General features: G+C 43.0%; 1 protein-coding gene across 2 annotated transcripts in view; it reads right to left on the bottom strand.

Moving 5' to 3' along the window:
* Positions 1–15,814, bottom strand: part of LOC121286783 (lipopolysaccharide-binding protein-like) — a 60,789-nt gene extending 44,975 nt beyond the window's left edge. For both annotated transcript variants that reach the window (XM_041203821.1, XM_041203822.1), the window contains exons 1-3: positions 15,770–15,814; positions 15,110–15,257; positions 10,924–11,032 (exon numbers count right to left, since the gene is read on the bottom strand). In XM_041203821.1, the coding sequence (XP_041059755.1) occupies positions 10,924–11,032; positions 15,110–15,218 (218 nt within the window). In that variant the 5' untranslated portion in view covers positions 15,219–15,257; positions 15,770–15,814. The remainder of the gene's footprint in view (positions 1–10,923; positions 11,033–15,109; positions 15,258–15,769) is intronic.
* Between the last annotated feature and the right edge of the window lie 6,046 nt (positions 15,815–21,860).

The raw sequence follows: 21,860 nt of genomic DNA, 5'->3' as shown, positions 1-21,860 counted from the left end.
GGGCCTTTTTTCTATTTTGGAAATAGAGAAAAGCTTAACTGCCTCATCCACTAGCAAAGGAAATTTAGGGAAGATTAATGATGGCACAGCCTGGTACTATTATCTATTAAGGAGACATTCCTAAAACTTAGCGAATCAGAATTGGACATGATCAGATACCCGATACAAAAATAAATATAATAGGAATGCAGCTCAATCCAAGCTGGAGAACAAAAAAATAATTTTTAACAATCTCCATTTTTCTATTAAAATTTAAAATCACTTTATGAAGAAATGGAAACAATTGGAAGAAATCAGGAAGGATATTGGAACATATCATGTACAATGTTGACCAGATATCGGCTCACAGCGTTGATATAATAAAGCCATTTTAACAAATAATTAATGGTGAATTTTAAGAGCTAATCAAGAAGGAGGAGTTTAATCAAGGAGGCAGCACCCACAGCTGCTAAAGATGATGTAACCTGGTTTTAGAAAGGGATAAACGCTTAAGTTTCCCTTCAGAAAATCAGGGATATTGCAGAAGGGTATTGAGAACCCTCCAATATTTCTCCGATTGTTGAGGGGTTGGATATCTTAAATCGGACAGCTTTTGTGTCCAACTGAACCACTCGGGGATTTAAGGTAACATTATTTTGAATATTTGATAGATATCCATAACTAATTTTAACCATAGCATTGTATTTTAAAGTTTTATTCACTGGATTTTCTATTAGAACTAAGACTTTTAAAAATCTTTTTATAGTCATTAACATTGCAATGCAAGTACCCGCTTTAAAATGTTTTGTATGTTAAATGTTTCTTTAATAAATTTGTAAATAAATTAGTAAAGTTTAACTTCTCTTGTAGTCTTCTGTGTGCAGTTTAAGAAACCGCCTCTCTTATAAGATACAATTTTTTGAAGAGAGACCCCTGGATGCTTATAATATCCAGGTAATTATAACCTAGCCTGTTAAATAATTTGTTGGCCATCTAGAAGAAGGTAATTCTATCTCTTGGTAGTCATCTTGGAGGAGCTGTAGTTCACTTTCTTAGACCTAAAATAAGTGTCTGTGAGGGGGCTGCTTTGAACTCAAGTGAGGGTGATTGTAAGGAAGTGCTGCCGATCTACGGTAGTCCCCACTGGGGCTAGAGTTACAATCCACTTCATCAGTATCCTTGATTGTGACTTTAAATGCTTATTGAAACCGCAGCCACAAATGTAACAGGGAGAATGTAGTGCATCTTAAAAACACTGCATTGAAGATGATTTGTTCAGGAACTTTAATGAAAGACTCACAATTGATAAACACTATATCTAACAAAAAGACAAATGGTAGTTGTAGGGGATTCTATAATTAAGGGAATTGATAGCTTCCTTTGTAAGCAGGATCGAGAGTCCCGCATGGTATGCTGCCTGCCCGGTGCCAGGATGAGGGACGTCTCTGACCGGCTTGAAAGGATATTGGAAAGGGAGGGGAAGGATCCGGGGTGGCGGGGGGGGGGGTCGGTGTGGATTCAACTTCATGGAAAATTATAATTATGAAAAAACTGAAAAGAAAGAAAAGCCCAGGAGAGGCTATTAAAGTCTCCAGAACACAAAATAGGACAGTGTTTGGAAAGGGCTAGGAATCTAATTTCAAGCACATCAGATAAAGGGACGACAATGAGAAAGGGGACGGGAAATACAGGACTGAAGGTGTTGTATCTGAATGCACGCAGTATACAAAATAAGGTAAATGAGCTTGTGGCGCAGATTGAAATTGGCAGGTATGATGTGGTGGGCATCACGGAGACATGGCTGCAAGGGGATCAGGACTGGGAGCTAAATATCCAAGGATATACATCCTATCAAAAAGATAGGCAGGTTGGCAGAGGGGGTGGGTTTGTTTTGTTAGTAAGAAATGAAATTAAGTCGATAGCAAGAAATGATGTATGGTCAGATGATGTAGAATCTGTGTGGGTAGAGTTGAGGAACCGCAAAGATAAAACACCATAATGGGAGTTATGTACAGCCCCCCAAACAGTAGTCAGAATGTGGGGCACAAGATACACCAGGAGATAGAAAAGGTGTGTAAGAAAGGCAAGGTTACAGTGATCATGGGGGATTTCAATATGCAGGTAGACTGGGAAAATCAGGTTGGTAGTGGATCCCAAGAAAAAGAATTTGTGGAATGTCTATGAGATGGCTTTTTGGAGCAGTTTGTGGTGGAGCCCACTAGGGAACAGGCAATTCTAGATTTAGTGATGTGTAATGAGGCAGATTTGATAAGGGAGCTTAAGGTGAAGGAACCCTTCGGAGGAAGTGACCATAATATGATAGAATTTACCCTGCAATTTGAGAGGAAAAAGTTGAATAAAGGCAACTACAGAGGCATGAGGGAGGAGCTGGCCAGAATTGACTGGGAGATGACCCTAGCTGGAAAGACAGAGGAACAGCAATGGCAGGAGTTTCTGGGAGTAATTTGGGAGACACAGCAAAAATTCATCTCTAGGAAGAAGAAGCATACTAAAGGGAGGACGAGGCAATCATGGCTGACAGGGGAAGTCAGGACAGCGTAAAAGCTAAAGAGAAAGCATACAACGCAGCAAAGAGCAGTGGGAAACCAGGGGATTGGGAAGCCTACAAAGACCAACAGAGGACAACTAAAAAAGAAATAAGGAGTGAGAAGATTAAATATGAGGGTAAACTAGCCAGTAATATAAAAGAAGATTGCAAGAGTTTTTTTAGATATATAAAGGGTAAGAGAGAGGCAAAAGTAGACATTGGGCCGCTGGAAAATGATGCTGGAGAAGTAGTAGTGGGGAACAATGAAATGGCGGAGGAACTGAATAGGTACTTTGCGTCATTCTTCACAGTGGAAGACATGAGTGACATCCCCAAAGTTCAAGAGAGTCGGGGGGCAGAGGTGAGTATGGTGGCCATTACCAAGGAGAAGGTGCTAGGAAAACTGAAAGGTCTGAAGGTGGATAAATCACCTGGACCAGATGGATTACACCCCAGAGTTCTGAAGGAGATAGCTGAAGAGACAGTGGAGGCGTTAGTGGTGATCTTTCAGGAATCACTGGAGTTAGGGAGGGTCCCAGAGGACTGGAAAATCACTAATGTAACCCCCCTGTTTAAGAAGGGACTGAGGCAAAAGACGGGAAATTATAGGCCGATTAGCCTGACCTCGGTCGTTGGTAAGATTTTAGAGTCCATTATTAAGGATGAAATTTCAGAATACTTGGAAGTGCATGGTAAAATCGGGCAAAGTCAGCATGGTTTCATCAAGGGGAGGTCATGCCTGACAAATCTGTTAGAATTCTTTGAGGAGGTAATGAGTAGGTTAGACAAAGGAGAGCCAATGGATGTTATCTACTTGGACTTCCAGAAGGCCTTGGACAAGGTGCCACACAGGAGGCTGCTCAGTAAGGTAAGAGCCCATGGTGTTAGAGGCAAGGTACTAGCATGGATAGAAGATTGGCTGTCTGGCAGGAGGCAGAGAATGGGGATAAGGGGGTCCTTCTCAGGATGGCAGTTGGTGACTAGTGGAGTTCCGCAGGGGTCAGTGTTGGGACCATAACTTTTCACTTTATACATTAATGATCTAGATGAAGGAACTGAAGGTGTCCTGGTTAAGTTTGCAGATGATACAAAGATAGGTGGAGGGACAGGTAGTATTGAGGAGGTGGGGAGGCTGCAGAAGGATTTGGACAGTTTAGGAGAATGGGCAAAGAAGTGGCAGATGGAGTACAACATGGGGAAGTGTGAGGTCATGCACTTTGGTAGGAAGAATAGAGGCATAGACTATTTTCTAAAAGGAGAGAGAATTCAAAAATCTGGAGTGCAAAGGGACTTGGGAGTCCTAGTCCAGGATTCTATTAAGGTTAACTTGCAGGTTGACACGGTAATTAGGAAGGCAAATGCAATGTTGGCATTTATTTTGAGTGCACTAGAATATAAAAGCAGGGATGTGCTTCTGAGGCTTTATAAGGCTCTGGTCAGACCACATTTAGAATATTGTGAGCAGTTTTGGGCCCCGTATCTCAGGAAGGATGTGCTGGCCCTGGAGAGGGTCCAGAGGAGGTTCACGAGAATGATCCCAGGAATGAAAGGCTTAACATATGAGGAACATTTGAGGACTCTGGGTCTATACTCAATGGAGTTTAGAAGGATGAGGGGTGATCTGATTGAAACTTACAGAATACTGACAGGCCTGGATAGAGTGGACGTGGGGAAGATGTTTCCATTAGTAGGAGAGACTAGGACCCGAGGGCACAGCCTCAGAGTAAAGGGAAGATCTTTTAGAACAGAGATGAGGAGAAACTCCTTTAGCCAAAGAGTGATGAATCTATGAATTCATTGCCACAGAAGGCTGTGGAGGCCAGGTCATTGAGTGTATTTAAGACCGAGATAGATAGGTTCTTGATTGGTAAGGGGATCAAAGATTACGGGGAGAAGGCGTGAGAATGGGGTTGAGAAACCTATCAGCCATGATTGAATGGCAGGGCAGACTCGATGGGCTGAATGGCCTAATTTCTGCTCCTATGTCTTATAGTCTTATGGAGATAGTCTCTGGCACTAGTGAAAGAATATCCAGAACTCACCTTAGGTTGCATGATATTCTGTTTACCTGTTGGCACACAATGCTGCAAATCTTAAATGTAAAATACACCAATCTATTTGAATCAATAAATATGTAACCTTTTAAAAAAAATTTGACTGTACAATGCTGTCAATTCTAGAAAATAAAGTCAGTATATCCAGTTCATGCCAAGGTTCAGGAGCAAGGAGATGATGGTAAAAGTCTATTGCAAGTAATTCCTAAACTCAGTGACATGCAATAACAGCTTTTAGATATTAAATCATGAAAAATAATTTTTTTTGGACAGACCAATGGGATAATTTTTGCATGAGTGGCAATCTGTTGGAACAGATTGCCAATCTACTAACCTATCCAATTTTCATTCTCCTGATTTCAGCTGGGAATTCAGTTGGACTAAAGGCAACATCACTAGATAAATAAATTATTCAAAGTTCATTTCTTCAGCATGGAAATGGGCTTCAAATAATCTTTTCACTTAACAGTGGCAGGTGTTTCAAAATGATTGTTTCTCCCTGCCACAGCCTTAGTGAGACCACATCTGGAGTACCGTGTCAAGTTTTGGTCTTACTTAAGAAAGGGCATAAATATATTAGAAGCAGTTCAGAGAAGGTTCACTTGACTGATTCCTGGGATGAAGGGGTTAGCTTATGAGGAGAGGTTGAACGGGTTGGGCCTATATCCATTGGAGTTTAGAAAAATGAGAGGCGATCTTATTGAAACATACAAGATCCTAAGGGGATAAAGACTCTTCTGAATTTGAGTCATACGGACTCAAAACGTTAACGCTGTCATTCCACAGATGCTGTCAGACCTGCTGAGTTTTTCCAGCATTTTTTGTTTTCATTTAAGATCCTGAGGGGACTTGACAGGGTGGATGTTGAGAAGATAGACAGAATTGTCCGCTCCCATTGGCAGTGGACATCAAGGCGGCTGTGAACAGACAATATGGCAAGAAAGCCAAAAATCAGTTTTATGCCATCATCAAACCAGTTTTCGGTCGCCCACTCCGCCCTCAATGGCGGGCTGCGTTTCCCGCCATAAGACGTCGGGAACTTAATTTTAATGTATTTGCATCTCATTATTGTACCCTCAGGCCAAAATCACACCCCACAACAAATTTACTGCCCACATCAGTGTGACTTTAGAATGATGTGTTTCATGGCTGCCTTTAAAAGGTGTGCACCTGGCGACCTTAGCTTCGAGGGGAACTTGGCGGTGAGTGCACGCAACCTGGCATAGCGCTCGTGAGTGTCGCCTGTAGGATATCAAAGAGGAGACACCATACATTTGGGGGGGTGGCATAGGCAAGTCGCTTTTTCCCGGGTGGCTTTCAGTATGGTGCCAGGGCAAGGTAGCACAGACTGATGGAAGTACACAAGCACATGCCAGGGTTGTATAGGGCGGGGGGGGGGTGCGGGCGGGATTGTGAAAGATGGCTATGGCACAGTCACTGGTGGAGGCACTCAGAACCCCTTGCAATGCCTTTATTAAGGTTTAGACCAATATCCATCATGGTTTATGCTAACAGCACAGCTTTGCAATGCGGCTTAGGAGAATGTCTACACCTAAGCTGAGAGCCAATAAGTCCAGCGGAGTTGGCTAGGGTTTTGGACAGCCATGAAGCGCACTACACACTGGCCATCCAGTACGTCAACCGCAGGGGCTTCCACTCGCTGAATGTTAAACTGGCCTGCGACTACCACAAAGGTCTGCGCACGATTCCCAGGGAGCATCCATGACTCCTACATCCTTAGCAGGTCTCAGATCCCTGACACCTTCCAGGGTGCACAGAGGCTGCAGGGTTTGCTTCTCGGGGAGAAAGGCTGCCCACAGAGGATGTGACTGATGACGCCAGTGCGGCAGCCTCAGACTGCAGTAGGGAGACGGAATAAAGAGGCTCATGTTGCAACCTGGATTTTCGTGCAGCAATTGACATATTGAAAATGAGGTTCTGGTGCCTCGACAGATCCGGTGGAGCACTGCAATAGAGTCCCTAGAGGGTGTTGCGCATCATCGTACCTTGCTGCATGCTACACAACCTGCTGCTGCAACAGGGGGAGGACCTGGCTGAGGAGGAGATGGTAGAGCTGCACATCTCCTCCACTGAGGATGATGTCACAGGGGATGATGGTAATGAGGTCTCAAAGACGAGGATGCCAGCAATGAGCCCATCACACTGGCCAGACAAGGCAAGCGCACTCGTGAGCCCTAATGGTCACAAGATTTGTGGAGATGATCATGAGATACAGTGAGGACAGTCATGACATCCTCACCTTGCATCTGTGAACGTTTGACTCCTGTGTGGCTGAAGGCAGTGCACATACCCTTAGTGCTCAGGCTCATGTCATGGAGACTGGGCAGAAGCTCTAATAGGCTCAAGATTCCAGGAGGATGATGACGACATGCAGTGAGGACACTCTATTGATCCTCACATTGCCTCTGTGAACGTCTGACTCCTGTGTGCCTGAGTGCAGCTCACTTGCGCTCTGTGATCAGGGTCGTATCATGTGATGCAGCCACGAAACTTTAAGTACACCTGATCTTTGTCAGCCTTCAGCAACTGTCTGCTTCAGGACCACACTGTCACGGGACACAGATGCTGAAGAGATGGGGACCAGCCCCACCTCAGAGGTGTTGAGAGCACACAGAGAGAATGACGAACTCTGTGATGCCTGCCCACGACATTCTGGTAGCAATGACAAGCACCATTGAGGTACTGATGTGTTCAGGAAGTGTGAGGCCGGACCATCACTTTGCTCTGAAGGTTACACTCTGCACAGGGAAGAGAACCCGGACTGAGACACGTCTTATCTTGTGCAGAAAGGTTTCACATCTGAGTGACATGAACACTGCTCATCATAACAAGGAGCCATAGACAAGGAGACATTCTCGAGAGTTTGTTTACAATAGTGAACAGTATGTACAAGTGATTAACACCCATGCCCAGGCTGTGCAACTACATCTTCTTAACCCTGCTGCTATGTCTTTGTTCCCCTCAGACATCCAAAGTGGAGGTGGAGGCAGCCTGCTGACTGCTATGTCCTGTCTGTGATGACTTTGGTGTGCGTCCTCTCGAGGGCGGAGACCTTGGGAGCCCCGGCCTGCTTTGAGTGACCTGGTGTGGGCCAGGTGCACTCTCCTCGGCCCGTGGAGCTGGAGATGATGGGGTCACAGGAAGAGGGGATTTGGAAAGGCCAAAAATTCCCGGAAACACCTGGGTGGACGGCCTCAGGGTGTCGAGCTACTGGTTCTCCTCCCTTTGGGTGCCCGAGGGCCCCTGTGTGAATCCTTGAGGAGAAGGGGAACCTGGAGTTAGATCGAGCTGCCCCGCACCCTCTCCGTTGATACTGTTGGAGGCCAACTATGGCATTAGTGATGGGGTGCAGCCCGCACAGCAGCGCAGGATCGATGTCCTGGACCAAGGTCTCCATGGCAGCCACCAGCCTTCCAGTGCTGACCTCGGTGCATCGGCATACCGGCGCTATCACTTTGGACTGAAGGCAGACGGACTCCTTCATCATCCCTTGCAATCTGAGGAGTGCACCAGAAATCCCTTCCTGATGTTCCCGTGATTGTCTTTGTAGGTCCAACAACTGATTGAGGACCGAGTCCAGAAGCTCATCAGCTGACTCAGGATCAGCGGAAGACAGCTGGAGGCAAGGATTCTAAAAACTGATGACCTCCGATGCCCCTGACTCTGCCAGCTGTGGAATAGATTGTGTGATGTGTTCACCAGATTGTGATCCCAAGTCTGCTCTACATCTAGGTCCCACTGAGGTGTGTGTCGTTGTGCTGGTGGAGGGTGTGGTGCATGCCGTGACGCGTCTTCAACGGTGCTGCCCTCAGGGTCCTGATCTGAGGTGCTCACAGCACTGGAGTTGGGGTCAAGGTTGCCTGAGGGCGACGTGTCAGATGTGTCTAGGAGACAAAGTGGAGATTATTAGTGCTTGGCAGCTGCATTATACACAGAACAGTGGACTCAGTTTAGCGTTGAGCCTGGCTGTTTGCCGTTAACCTCACCATTGCCGTTAAGAACTGTCCACATCCTGTCTGGCCAGATCCAATGCCTGACTCTCGAGTGGAGTGGGGACCTTGATGTCCGGCACTTCACCCCTGGTCTAGGACCTTTCCTGTTGATTATGCGTGATCTTGCCCTGCATAAAGACAATTGGATAGAGTGTGAGCAAGGCGCAAATGAGAAGGATGCCGGGCGTGCGTGTGTGCTGAATGGAGCCATGGACGGGAAGAGGAGGCGATTTTTAGAGGAATGAGGCCAGATAGAGATGTGAGGGTGTGTGTGAGGGAGTGAGTGGTGATGTCCCTTGAGTTGGCAGTGAGCGAGATGCCAGTGAATGTATGATGGGCTTGTGAGTTGAGATTGATGAGATGGTTGACTTACCCTAGCGGCATGAATGAGATCATTCATCTTCTTTCTGCACTGGATGGCTGACCTCTTTTGTGCAACGTTGGCACAGACCACCTTGCCACTGCCTCCCAAGCCAGAGTGGTGAGACTGATAGGTCTCCTTCGGATAAAGCGGCGGGCTTCCATGCAAGGGGTGCATCACTGAATCAGGGCGCTGCACTCCTCTTGGCTTTTGGAGCCATGTCTTCACTAGAGCAGTCCTGGGCTGCAAGCATTGAGAACTGTGCATGCGACTGCAGTTTAAATCTGGCGCCCGTCGCGAGGAAGTAATGAGGTAACAGCGTGGTGGCAAATCAAAGGCCGCCCTCCAGCGATCCTCTGTGTTTCCCATGGCTGCATAATTTATGAACCAGGAAGGGGACAATACAGTGAGAAAATCCACCATTGTGGCTGGCAGGTAAAACATATTTTTCATGTTCGTTACCGCACTTAGTGCAAATCTGGGACAATTCCGCCTGATGTTTCCCCATTTGGGCAAGTGTAGAACTAAGGGACACAATTTAAAAATTAGGGGTCTCCCATTTAAGATGGAGATGAGGAGAATTTTTCTCTCTCAGATGGTCATTAGTCTGTGGAATTCTCTTCCCCAGAGAGCAGTGGAGACAGGCTCATTGAATATATTCAGGGCTGTGTGAGACAGAATTTTGATCGACAGGGGAGTCAAGGCTTATGGGGGGCAAAAAGGAAAGTGAAGTTGAGGCCACACTCAGATCAGTCATAATTTTATCAAATGGCGGAGCAGGCTCGAAGGGCCACATGACCTACCCCTGCTTCTAATTCTTGTGTTCTTTTGATTTTCTCATGCTGGTTGTGTATGGTTTGCATCTAATATAGTATTACCCAAAGAGAGGAGGCGGATGTTTGATGACAGGCTCCTGGTTTGGAAATCTTGGGGCAACAGGGGCCGTGCACTTCCTTGTATAAGTTCACAAGATGATCCTGAAACTGACTGCATCACATCTGTAGGAGTGAACGCATTTACTTATATAAATCATTTGAGTGGGTTAGCTGGGTGTTGTAGATGTTGTATCAGCCTTGAGAGGCAGGTATCTGATCTGTTCCTATTTTCCTCATGCTCTTGCTGTTTTTTTTATACCCTCAACAAGTCCTGTGATCTGCATTGGAGCAGACTGCTGTGTTGTAATGAAAGTTGTTGAAATCCACACTAGGATACTGCCCAGAAAATCAGTTAGAATATTTCCAAAAGAACTCACAGCTGCGCTTAGAATCACACTATGATGGGTTCACCATCGAGGTGCTACAGCTCCACAATGGACTCCTGCCCTCAAAAGCTGTCAAACATCATTGAACAGATGTGGTTAGTGGAGTCCTCTACAACAAATGTCACATTTTACCAAATTCATCTTTTAATCTCAAATTGCTCAGTGCTCAGAAAACAACATTCTGAGAAAAAAGATTTTCTGCAAAATAATTGGGAGGATAATAAAACTCGAAAATAAACAATTAGAAAGCAGAAGGTAAAAGAGTACAAACATTTTTTCAATGAAAGGGAGATTGATGGCACATTCAGGACATATACAGGCAAATGATTAAGACAAAGAATAGATATGGACAGACAGAATTTTTGACTACAAAGTTGTTTTTTATTTCCTTAGCTTTTATGGTACTTTCTGATATGTGGTAATGGAACCATGGTAATAAAATTAAATCAGTTAGTATTTCATCCCTTCCTAAAGCATAGTTATATTTGGATATGCACTTGAAGTGAAAATACGTGCAGAACCCAGGCTATGGACCAAGAGGTGGAAAATGGGATTAGGCTGTGCATCCAGCACAGAGACAATGGGCTGTAAATTTTCTATTTTTATAGCCACCTTGCGACCTTACAGAGGGATTCAAGCTCAACAGGCTGTAATATAATGAGAGTCGTTGATATAATAAAAACGTGTTTACCTCTTATCATACATACCCTGTGATCTGATAGTCTATCCACCCAAGTAGGTCTATTGTCCCACTTATATCTGGCAGGTGAAACTCCTTAATCTTCTTCTCAGCATCAGTGATGGCAATTTGCCTGGCTAATCATTTTAAAACAGTGTTACCATCTGTAAACAGTGTTGAACCCCTACAATACATCTTAAATTAAACTTCCTGCTTTCTGCCAGCAGAAGCTAATATCAGAAAGCTGTGTTGTAAAATGTGAATGGGCACAGTAATGACTGCCGGCCAGAAAGCAGCATCACTGGCATTTCTAGAGAACATAAACTTGACCATATATTATAAATCTGCACATATTGAAAATACTAGAAGCTTTCTCTGAAAATATTCAAGGGGTAACACCAGGTGACATTTCCAAATCTTCCAAACTTCATTCCCACCATTTATCAACTATATGAATCATTTTAATCTGTTATTTTCTCCATAATTATCATATGCAGTTTACCCACATTAACCTGCAGAGTTAATGCAATTTTTTTACTGAAAACAAACAATATTTTAGGTAAAGGGGTACTTTCAAGTTTTCATGACAAGTTTTCGTTTCATTAGAAAATCTTAACAAGCACATTAACAGTTTCTTTCTTATGAAGTTAAGGCAAAACTAGTTTTTGGACAGTATGATATTTCATTGTGTGCTATTACAAAAGCATAATTTTCAAATAGGCCCAGATTTTGTGATTAAAAATAGCAGTGAGGTTATCAGTGCTCACCATTATTAAAGTTTAAATCAGGCAGCAACATGCAGCAACTGTAAATTCACAATTAAACGTGGAAATCAGGAAGTTGGTGCATGAAATGCTCTGTTTCTCCAGAAGCTGCACTGTACTGGCATCTCGACAAGTGACATAGCATTGAAATATATACAGTTGTGTGAAGTTGCTGTATTTACCTGATATATGCACACTAAACTCACCAGAAAAAAGTTAGTGCTGCACCATTCCAATGTAAAGTAATTTTTAAAGGCTTGATCAGTCTAAACTACTGCCAAACAGCCTCTCTGGCATTGAAATTTAAAATTTTCACCTGTAGAGTTCCATTTTTTCAGCTTTTAATTTTTGTTGGAGATTTAAAGATGTATCTAAAGTTTTAAAAGTGGGTGGCAGGGTGGTGCAGTGATAGTGCTGCTGCCTCACAGCTCCAGGGACCCGGGTTTGATTCTGACCTTGGGTGTGAGTGTGGAATTTGCATGTTCTCCCCAGGTGCATGTGGGTTTCCTTCGGGTGCTCCAGTTTTCCCCCACCATTCAAAAACGTGCTGGTTAGGTGGATTGGCTGTAGTTAAAATTTCCCTTTTAGAGTGTGTGCCCTGTGATGGACTGGCATCCTGTCCTGGGTTTACCCTGCCTAGCACCCATTGCCTATTGGATTAGGCTCCAGCTCCCCGCAACCCTGATTTGGATGAAGCAGTTCTGGAAAAGTGAGTGAGTTTTAAAAGTTATTTTTTCTTTTTTTTATTTCTCCCTCTTAAAAACATCTTTCATTCCCTCCCTTTCATTCACTTTCTGTACTTCTATTGACATTGAATTTAATATCCTGATATGTTCTGGTCAGACTCTGCATGCCACAGTAACCATTCTATAATCAGATTGGCTAACGATATACATAGATATTTGGTCTGTTCACATAGGTTATAGATCCACTGTAATGATTACGGTGTTGAAATGACTTTCTAATCGCAGAAAGTTCCAATGCAAATGCTCACAGAAAGTCCATGGGCAAATGTAAATGTAATAAATGGCTGGTGCAGTTCATTTGCTGCTGACTGCAAAATCTCAGCTAATACCCTCGTTTATCTAACTGCCAAAAATAAATGTGATATCGAACATCAGACTTTGTGCATCATCCTTGATGTCATGTGTGTTTATGTGGTGAAACTACTTCAGGTGAAGTCTGTATATAGACAGTGCTGAAGACTATCGACCAGCTTGATACTACATAGCTGTTCCTTTCATTGAGTTGTTGTAGTGCATCTTGTTGTAGATGGCATTCACTGCTGTAACTGTGCGGCAGTGGTGGAGCGAATCAATGTTTAAGATGGAGTGCCTATCATGTGGGTGTCTTTGTCCTTCATGGGCTTCTTAAGTGTTACTGGAATTGCACTCATCCAAGCAAGTGGAGAGTATTCCATCACACTGCTTTGTAGATATTGAAAAGGCCTTGGGGACTCAGGAAGTGAGCCATTTGCCACTGAATACCCAGCCTCTGACCTGCTCTTGTATCCACAATATTTATATGGCTGGTCCAGTTATGTTTGTGATCAAAGGTGGCCCCCACCAAGGATACCGATGTTGGGGGATTCGACGATGATAAGGTCATTGAATGCCAAGAAGAGCTGGTTAGAATCTTTCCTGTTGGACAATTTCCTGATTAATTGCATCTATTTCTTCAATTCATTATATATGTCTCTAGCACAGATTTGTTAAGGGCAAATCACGTTTAACTAACTTACAGGAAGGTATATAGGGGTTCCTCAGGGGATCATCAGCCATGATCTCATTGAATGCGGAGCAGGCTCAATGGGCCAAATGGCCGACTCCTGCTCCTTTGTTCTTATGTCAGTGTTACAATCACTGCTTTTCTAGATCTATATTAATTATTGAGACTTGGGTGTGCAGGTTGCAATTTCAAAATTTGCAGCTGACACTAAACTTGGAAGTATTGTGAACAGTGAGGATAGCGATAGACTTCAAGGGGACATAGACGGACTGGTGGAATGGGCAGACACATGGCAGATGAAATTCAATGCATAGAAATGTCAGGTGATACATTTTGGCAGGAAGAATGATGAGAGGCAATATAAAATAAAAGGGTAGAATTTTAATTCCTGAAGTAGAATAACCTGAGAGTGTATGTGCACAAAAACATTAAAGGTGGAAAGGCAGATTGTGAAAGTGGTTAATAAGGCATACAGATCATGGGCTTTATAAGTAGAGGCATAGAGTACAAAAGCAAGAAGTTATGATGAATTGTATGAAACACTGGTTTGCCCTCAACTGGAGTATTGTGCCCAATTCTGGGAACCACACTTCAGGAAGGATGTGAAGGCATCAGCGAGAATGCAGAAAAGATTTATAGGAATGGCTCCAGGAACTTTAGCTAAAAGCAAAACACTGCAGATGCTGGAAATCTAGAACAAAAACAAAAATACCTGGAAAAACTCAGCAGATCTAACAGCATCTGCGGAGAGGGATACAGTTAACACTTCGAGTCCAAATTACTCTGATAAAGAGTCATTTGGACTCAAAACGTTAATTGTATCCCTCTCCACAGATGCTGTTAGACCTGCTGAGTTTTTTCCAGGTATTTTTGTTTTTGTTCAGGAACTTTAGCTACGTGGATAGATTGGAGAAGCTGGGGCTGTTCTTCTTAGGGAAGGAGAGATTACAAGGAAATTTGATAGCAGTGTTCAAAATCATGAGGGTTCTGGATAGAGTAGATAGGGAAAAACCTGCTGGAAGGGTCAAGAACCTGAGGACACATTCAAAGTGATTAACAACAATGCAATGGTGACATGAAGAAAAACCTTTTTATGCAGTGTGGTTAGGATCTGGAATGCACTTGTTGAGAGTTTGGGTGAGGCAGATTAAGTTATGGCTTTCAATTGAGAATAGGATAATTATCTGGAGAGAAAAAACTTGCAGGGCTACGGGGTAAAGATAGAGTTGGACTAGGTGAGCTGCCCATGCACAGTGCTGGCATGGACACAAGGGGCTGAAGAGCTTCCTTCTGTGCTGTAATCATTCGACGATTCTATTCTATGAGCACGCATTAGCATCTCACAGCTTACCAAAACTTACCAAACTCATGTTGCAAAAGTGCCTGTTCAATTTCCTGAGCTGGATTTTCTTAAAATCTACAGCACAAATGCTTAAATAGACTGTCCTCTCTTTTGGCAGGGGTTTGGAAATGACACTTCAAACCTACTGCTAATACCTAGCTCCGTTCCGTGCCTTCAGTTTATCCTTCTTTTGTGACCTGTTCATTTTCTTGTTCATTAGATCTGGCTGAAACATTGGATCTATTTTACGATATATTTTTAATGTAAGTTTGAAATAGGGAAGTGATAAACTTTTGTCATTTTATATTTTCAGAATTCTGTTATGGCTCAAAATGAAAGACAAAGGATACATTGAGAGACAGTAATCATAGTATACGCACCATATTCTAAACCTTTCTGTGTAACTTTGCTTTGTATTCCTGGATTGGGGCCAGTCTCTCCAAGCGCAGTTCCAATCATAAGAAGAGCAACACAGATTGACAGGTACATTTTTGCTACAAGCACTCAATTTGGATCAGCAGGATACAGCTGCAAAATATTATGTTAAAAAACCAAGTTTCCTGTTCTTATGCTATTTAGGTTTTTCGCAGTTCACACATTTATCAGTAATGTTAACAAAATATTCAAGATTACGTTGTCAAAAGAAATTCTGCTTGGTAACGTCCCAAACTGGTGGTCTCAACAATCACCTGCAGTATTAGATTGTTATTAGGCATAATTTCTTGTGTAATTAGATACTTATAATTTACACAATTTGCTGTTGTTGGTTTCAGGTAATTTACCGAGATAATTTGATTTTTCAAAATAAAGTAACAGTTAAAAAAAAATCAAATGTCAACTTCAGAGCAAACATGCTTTCTAAAGCTAGATTCTGCAACACACAGCACAATTTTTGAAGGGATTAAACTTGTCAGGATCTATATTGTGTACAATAGCAGTGCACAAACAGTTCTGATGCTTACTCTTATAACTGCAAATTATTTAGAATTATATTTTATCAAACTAAGGGCTGCATTATTCTTTAATCATGATAAGCTTACCTTCACTGCATGGTTCAATATGAGCAAAATGTACTTCTCCAAAGTATTTTTACTTTGGTTCTACAGAAACAGGAAGAACTGTCCAGTCAACGACCGAACGATACTATCATGTTAGCCACATTATATTTGACTCATTATCTCCAAAATAAGAGCTTTGGTGAGAGCAACAAACAAATGCAAATTAATTAAGAATTGACGTACTTGTGAAGGAGCAGTGACTATGAAAGAAACAACAATGCAATGTATTCATTCATAATTAAGCTGAATATAAATATGCTACAATCACGCACCCCTTTTCTAAGGACTGACAATATTTGGGAAGTGGCAAAACACAGTGCATGTACTAGCCATTTCAATGTTTCCTTCCATTCTTGGGGATAAGTATATAAACTGAATCCCCTTTTCGACAAGTTTCTGATAACAGGCACACATCCCACTTATCAAATTTGCTAGACAGATGTCATAGAATCATAGAAATTTATTGCTTGAGACAACCATTCAACCCATTGTGTCTGTGCCAGCAGAGAAACCAACTGTGTTTCCAACTCTTGGTCCGTAGCCTTACAGGCTATGGCTTCGAGTGTATATCCAAGTACTTTTTAAATGCAGTGAGGGTTTCTGTCTCTATTGCCCTTTCAGGAAGTGAACTCAAGAGCCCTAACACCTTCTCGGTCTTTTTTCATTCTTTCACAGGAGTGGGCGTCATTGGCTAGGTCAACATTTTTATTGCCCATCCCTAATTGCCCTTGGGAAGGTGGTGGTGAGCTACCTTCTTGAACTGCTGCAGTCCATGTGGTGTAGGTACATCCACAATGCTGTTAGGAAGGGAGTTCCAAGATTTTGACACAGCGACAGTGAAGGAACAACAATATAGTTCCAAGTCAGGATGGTGTGTCGCTTGGGTGGAAACTTGCAGGTGCTGGTGTTCCCATGCATCTGCTGCCATTGTCCTTCTAGTTGGTAGAGGTCGTGGGTTTGGAAGGTGCTGTCAAAGGAGCCTTGGTGAGTTGCTGCAACGCATCTTGTAGATGGTATCCACTGCCACCACTGTGTCGGTGGTATAGGGAATGGATGTCGGAGGTAGTGGATGAGGTGCCAATCAAGCGGCTCCTTTTTCCTGGATGGTGTCAAGCTTCTTGACTGTTGTCAGAGTTGCACTCATCCAGGCAAGTGGGGAGTATTCCATCACACTCCTGACTTGTGCCTTGTAGATAGTGAGTGAAAGGCTTCTTCCCCTCTCCCCTCTAATTCTCCACCAATTGCTTTAAATCTATGCTGCCTGGCTATTAATCTCACTGCTAAGGAAAATAGATACTTCCCATTCATTCTATCTAGGCCCCTCATAACTTTATACCTATCAATTACATCTCCACTCAACCTCCTCTGTTCCAATAGAACAAACCCTAGCCCATTCAATATTTTCTTACAACTAAAATTCTCCATTCCTGGCAACGTTTGATGTGATCAGATCCTTCCTGTAGTGCCACCTTCAGGAATCTCTGGACTTACACATCAAGGTCCTTCTGGACCACTACATCTCTCAGTATCCTACCATTTATTCTGTAGGCCCTTGCCATGTTTGTCTTCCTCAAATGCATTGCCTCACACTTCTCTGGATTGAATTCCATTTCTCACTTTTCTGCCGCCTGACCTGTCCATTGCTACCTTCTTGCAGTGTACAGCTTTCTTCCTCACCATGAACTACATAGCATATGTTTGGATCACCTGCAAATTTCTTAGTTCAACCCCTACATTTAAATCTAAATCATTGATATATATTTATATCACATAAAGCAAAGGACTGAGGCCTGTGGAGCCCTACTGGAAACAGTCTTCCCTTTTCTCCTGCAGGCAGCAGTGAGTTCAGCTGATCACTGTCTAAGTCTCCACACAATGATCAGCTGAACACATATGCTGCGGGCACCCCATTGGCACATTATGAGGGCTCCCAGATGTCTCCTCCATACATCTACTCTCCTGGGACTTGGAGGGGCTGCCAATTGACAGACAATGCCTGTCATCCAGATACGTCAATACATCATCAGGCAGCTGGTGCTGGTGATCCTAAATGCCAGGGCCCATCTGGGCAATCCCTCCCCATGTGGCGATCCATCCTGTGTTGCTTATTGAAAGCATCAATAATCTGAGCAGTAAGTTAGACTTAACATCACAGAGTGGAGGAAGTCAATAGCCTATTTGTGACACTGCATCCATGAATGTTGCCAGGCCCCATGGCTGCTGATCTCTACTACAATCTTCATCCAGGCTTTCTTGCTGAGGCAGGAGGGCCTCTTCTTGTCCTTCCAAGGGAAGAGTACCTCCTGCCTTTCCTGTGCAACCTGGAGAACTTAAGAGGGTGGATCGCTGAACCGTGGGTCACCTGTGTCTTCCCTCAGACAGGTTGCTGTTTGATGCCTCCTGCTCCACTCCTGGATTGTCCTCTAAGTCAGGGGCAGGTGAGGGGGGGGGGGGGGGGGGGGGGGGGGGGGGGGGCAGGAGTTGAAGGATCCTGCACTGGAAACAGAGGGATGAGTGTCTTGCACTGGAAACAAGGGGTTAAGGATCTTGCACTGGAGGCAGGGGGACTTTACAGCGGTTGTTTTAACAATCTGGAAGAATCAAGGAGTACTGCATTCAGGTCTGACTGCTGTTTAAACATGGTGCCAGCACCTTCCTGTCAGCTGACACCAAGGTTGGTTTCTTGCTGCTCACCCCTTCACATGATTGGATTGGCTCCACGCCACCATCATGTTAATTTGGCCAGTTGCCACATGATCATGTTTGGCTGCTACAACACTCCCGACTGACGCCATCTGCTTCCCATCATGAGAGATTTTTAAGAGCATGGGATGAGGGTGTGGGCAGCAATCCTGCATGCAGCAGTTCCACCCATACCTACTCCATTTCAGAACCACAACCCCTACCCACGCCCAGCCTATTTCCATGAAGTTGAGCTAATTTTGGTGGACATGGTTCATGGAACCTCAGAGGGGTCATGCACCATGAAGGAAGCCTAGACTGGAGTCAGGATCCTTTTAACAAGTAAGTTCAAAAGGTGTTAACAACTTCACATGTCATAACGTAATAGTGTTTGATAAGTTAAATATGTTTTCAACATAATGATTAAAGATGGGGCTTTGTTCAGAAAAGATTTGAGCATTAAATTGTGTGTGTTCGGATGCATTTTCCAGTGTGTAAATTCTGCATTCAACAGAGTGAGGTACAGATTTTAACGTGTCAATTTCCCCCTGTGATTTAATAATTCCTATGATTGACAGTCTATCCATCTGTTGAACCTTTGAAGCATTGGATCAGATGGTCATTTGTTTCACTACTTAAAGGGCTTAATACATTCAGTTCTGGATGCTTTGTTGACACAGTTATGTAATGGAATCCATTATAAATGCTTGGCTGAGCTCTTAATCTCACTAATGGATTCAGCTCAGGGGTTGTTGATACAACGGTCAAGGGGACCGTGAACTTTGGTTTTGATTGACAGGCATAAAAGCCGTTAATAAAATTATGTTTTTGAAGAAGTTTTTGAATGGCTGTTTATTTTGTAAGTTGCATGGCCACTTCAGAGGAGCAAGTTCTTTTTCAAGTGGGGTTTAAATGTGTGTTTGATTGATAGCTTTATGAGCCAGGATTATTTTTTGTGGTTTTTGAATGGTTGTTTATTTTGACAGCTTCATGAGCATCTCAAAGACTTCCCAATGTCAAAATAAGGTTCATAAGTTCTGTTAATAATGGATAAGTGGGCCTGGGGGTATAAAGTAGACATCGGGGTAGGTGGAGGGTAAGGGCTAACAATCATGTACAGACCTGACAGATGGGCCTTCTAACCTGCCCACCTCAGCATCTGCCTGTCTCCATTCCCACCTCATGCCTGATCTGTAGGTAGTGACCCTGACTCTAGCCCATCCCTATCACCCAACCATGAAAGTATCATGGATGGGCACTGCCAGACTGGAGATGGGATTGCGACATCACAAAATAGCTGACTTGCAATTCCCACCTTGAAGATGAAAATCTGGGTCAAAGCTTTCATTAAGAACTATTTCCACATTTTCTGCCTCCACACAGAGCTTAACATTTTGGCCTCTAATAGACACTACATATTCTCTAGTTATCCTCTTGCTCTTTGTGTATTTATAAAACACCTTCAGGTTGTCCTTGATTTGACTTGCTAACATTTTTTTCCTTTCCTCTCTTTTGCTTTCCTAGTTTTTATTTAAAGTTTTATCTTCACACTTCCTAAACTACGCCAGACTTTTTGCAGTGTTAAGCCCTTGGTATTTAACCATAAGCTTTCCTTTTTTGCCCTACCTTACTGTGCTTGCTTCTTGACATCCAGAGGGCTATAGATTTAGGAGTTTCACCCTTCTTCTTTATGGGAACATATTTGTTCTGAACCAATTATATCTCCTCCTTGAATGCCTTCCACTGTTCTGATACTATCAAATGTAATGATAAGGCACAGCCAAGGAATATTGAATAGAATAATTTATAGAATATAACTATAGAATAGTCTACAGTCATCAGCAATGTAAACTTCATTTGAAGTAGTTTCGCCATACAAACATACACAATATCAAAAATGATAAAGACAAAAAACTGTGGATGCTGGAAATCCAAAACAAAAACAGAATTACCTGGAAAAACTCAGCAGGTCTGGCAGCATCGGCAGAGAAGAAAAGAGTTGACGTTTCGAGTCCTCATGACCCTTCAACAGAACTAGTTCTGTTGAAGGGTCATGAGGACTCGAAACGCCAACTCTTTTCTTCTCCGCCAATGCTGCCAGACCTGCTGAGTTTTTCCAGGTAATTCTGTTTTTGTATCAAAAGTGATAGTCAAAGCTTAGTGTCAGTGTTTCAACTCTCAATTAATTATTTGCCAATAAAATAGAAGCAACATCAAGCTTCATGACTAACAGCAGTCATTGTAAGCCATTCCTACAAACTAGCATAATTAAAGAGTATTAATATATTTGTAGACTGGCAGTAAGTTCAAAAATTGGCTACTTTCAAAAATCTAAGCAGGTTCCTCACAAAGAAGCTGATCAGGGCCACTCTGGATACAAATATTACAGCAAAGTCCTGCATTTTTGAATTACAATTGTATTCACAGTCATCAGACTGTTACAGATATACTCGTATTTTATATTGAAGTGCTTATCATGTGATATGAACCCTCCTTTGCATTGGGGTTCAGATTACTGTTGGCTCTCGGCATGCATTTTCTGGAGTTATTCCTCACTCTGAGCATTCATGATACAGTCAGAGGTTGATAATCAACAGAAAATGCTGGGAAAATTCAGTAGGTCTGACAGCATCTGTGGAAAGAGAAAAAGTTAACGATTCGAGTCTATGACCCTTCTTCAGAGCTCTGAAGAAGGGTCATAAAGATTTGAAATGTTAACTTTTGTTTCTCTCTCCACAGATGCTGTCAGGCCTGCTGAATTTTTCCAGTATTTTGTGTTTTTATTTCAGATTTCCAGCATCTGGAGTATTTCGCTTTTATCTTAGGTTGATAATCAACCTGTTTCCAACAGGCCCATGACAGGCAGGCAACCACCCCCCCCCTCCGACCTTAAACCAGCTTATATTTCACCCCTCTCCTTATATTCACTCAGTTCTGTGGAAGGGTCATGAGGACTCAAAACGTCAACTCTTTTCTTCTCCACCAATGCTGCCAGACCTGCTGAGTTTTTCCAGGTAATTCTATTTTTGTTTTGTGAAAGATTCCTTATCAGCAATGCTTGATGCTTAGTGGTGCCCCCTCTAGCTATAACCACGTGCCCTTCTCTAACAGAGAGTAATGCCTATGCTCCCTTGTGGAATATGGCTAATTACAGAGGGGTCTGTTAGTCCATAATTATAATACCCTTGAGATTTGATTTATTTTTCCGCCTTAAAAAAAACACTAAAGGCTACTTAATGCAGCAGGCACAACCTTTAGTCCTGTTTCTAGCCATATGGGACTTCAAATCACCCTTATGCTTTAATAAAAACAAAGTGCTGGAAAAATTCAGTAGGCCTGGCAGCACACATGGAAAGAGAAAGAGTTAATGTTTCAAGTCCAATACGACTCG

Source organism: Carcharodon carcharias, chromosome 14, assembly GCF_017639515.1.
Source record: "Carcharodon carcharias isolate sCarCar2 chromosome 14, sCarCar2.pri, whole genome shotgun sequence".
Classification (NCBI taxonomy): Eukaryota; Metazoa; Chordata; class Chondrichthyes; order Lamniformes; family Lamnidae; genus Carcharodon; species Carcharodon carcharias.
Note: the sequence above shows the minus strand (reverse complement) of the source record. Positions and strands in the feature narration are given on the sequence as shown.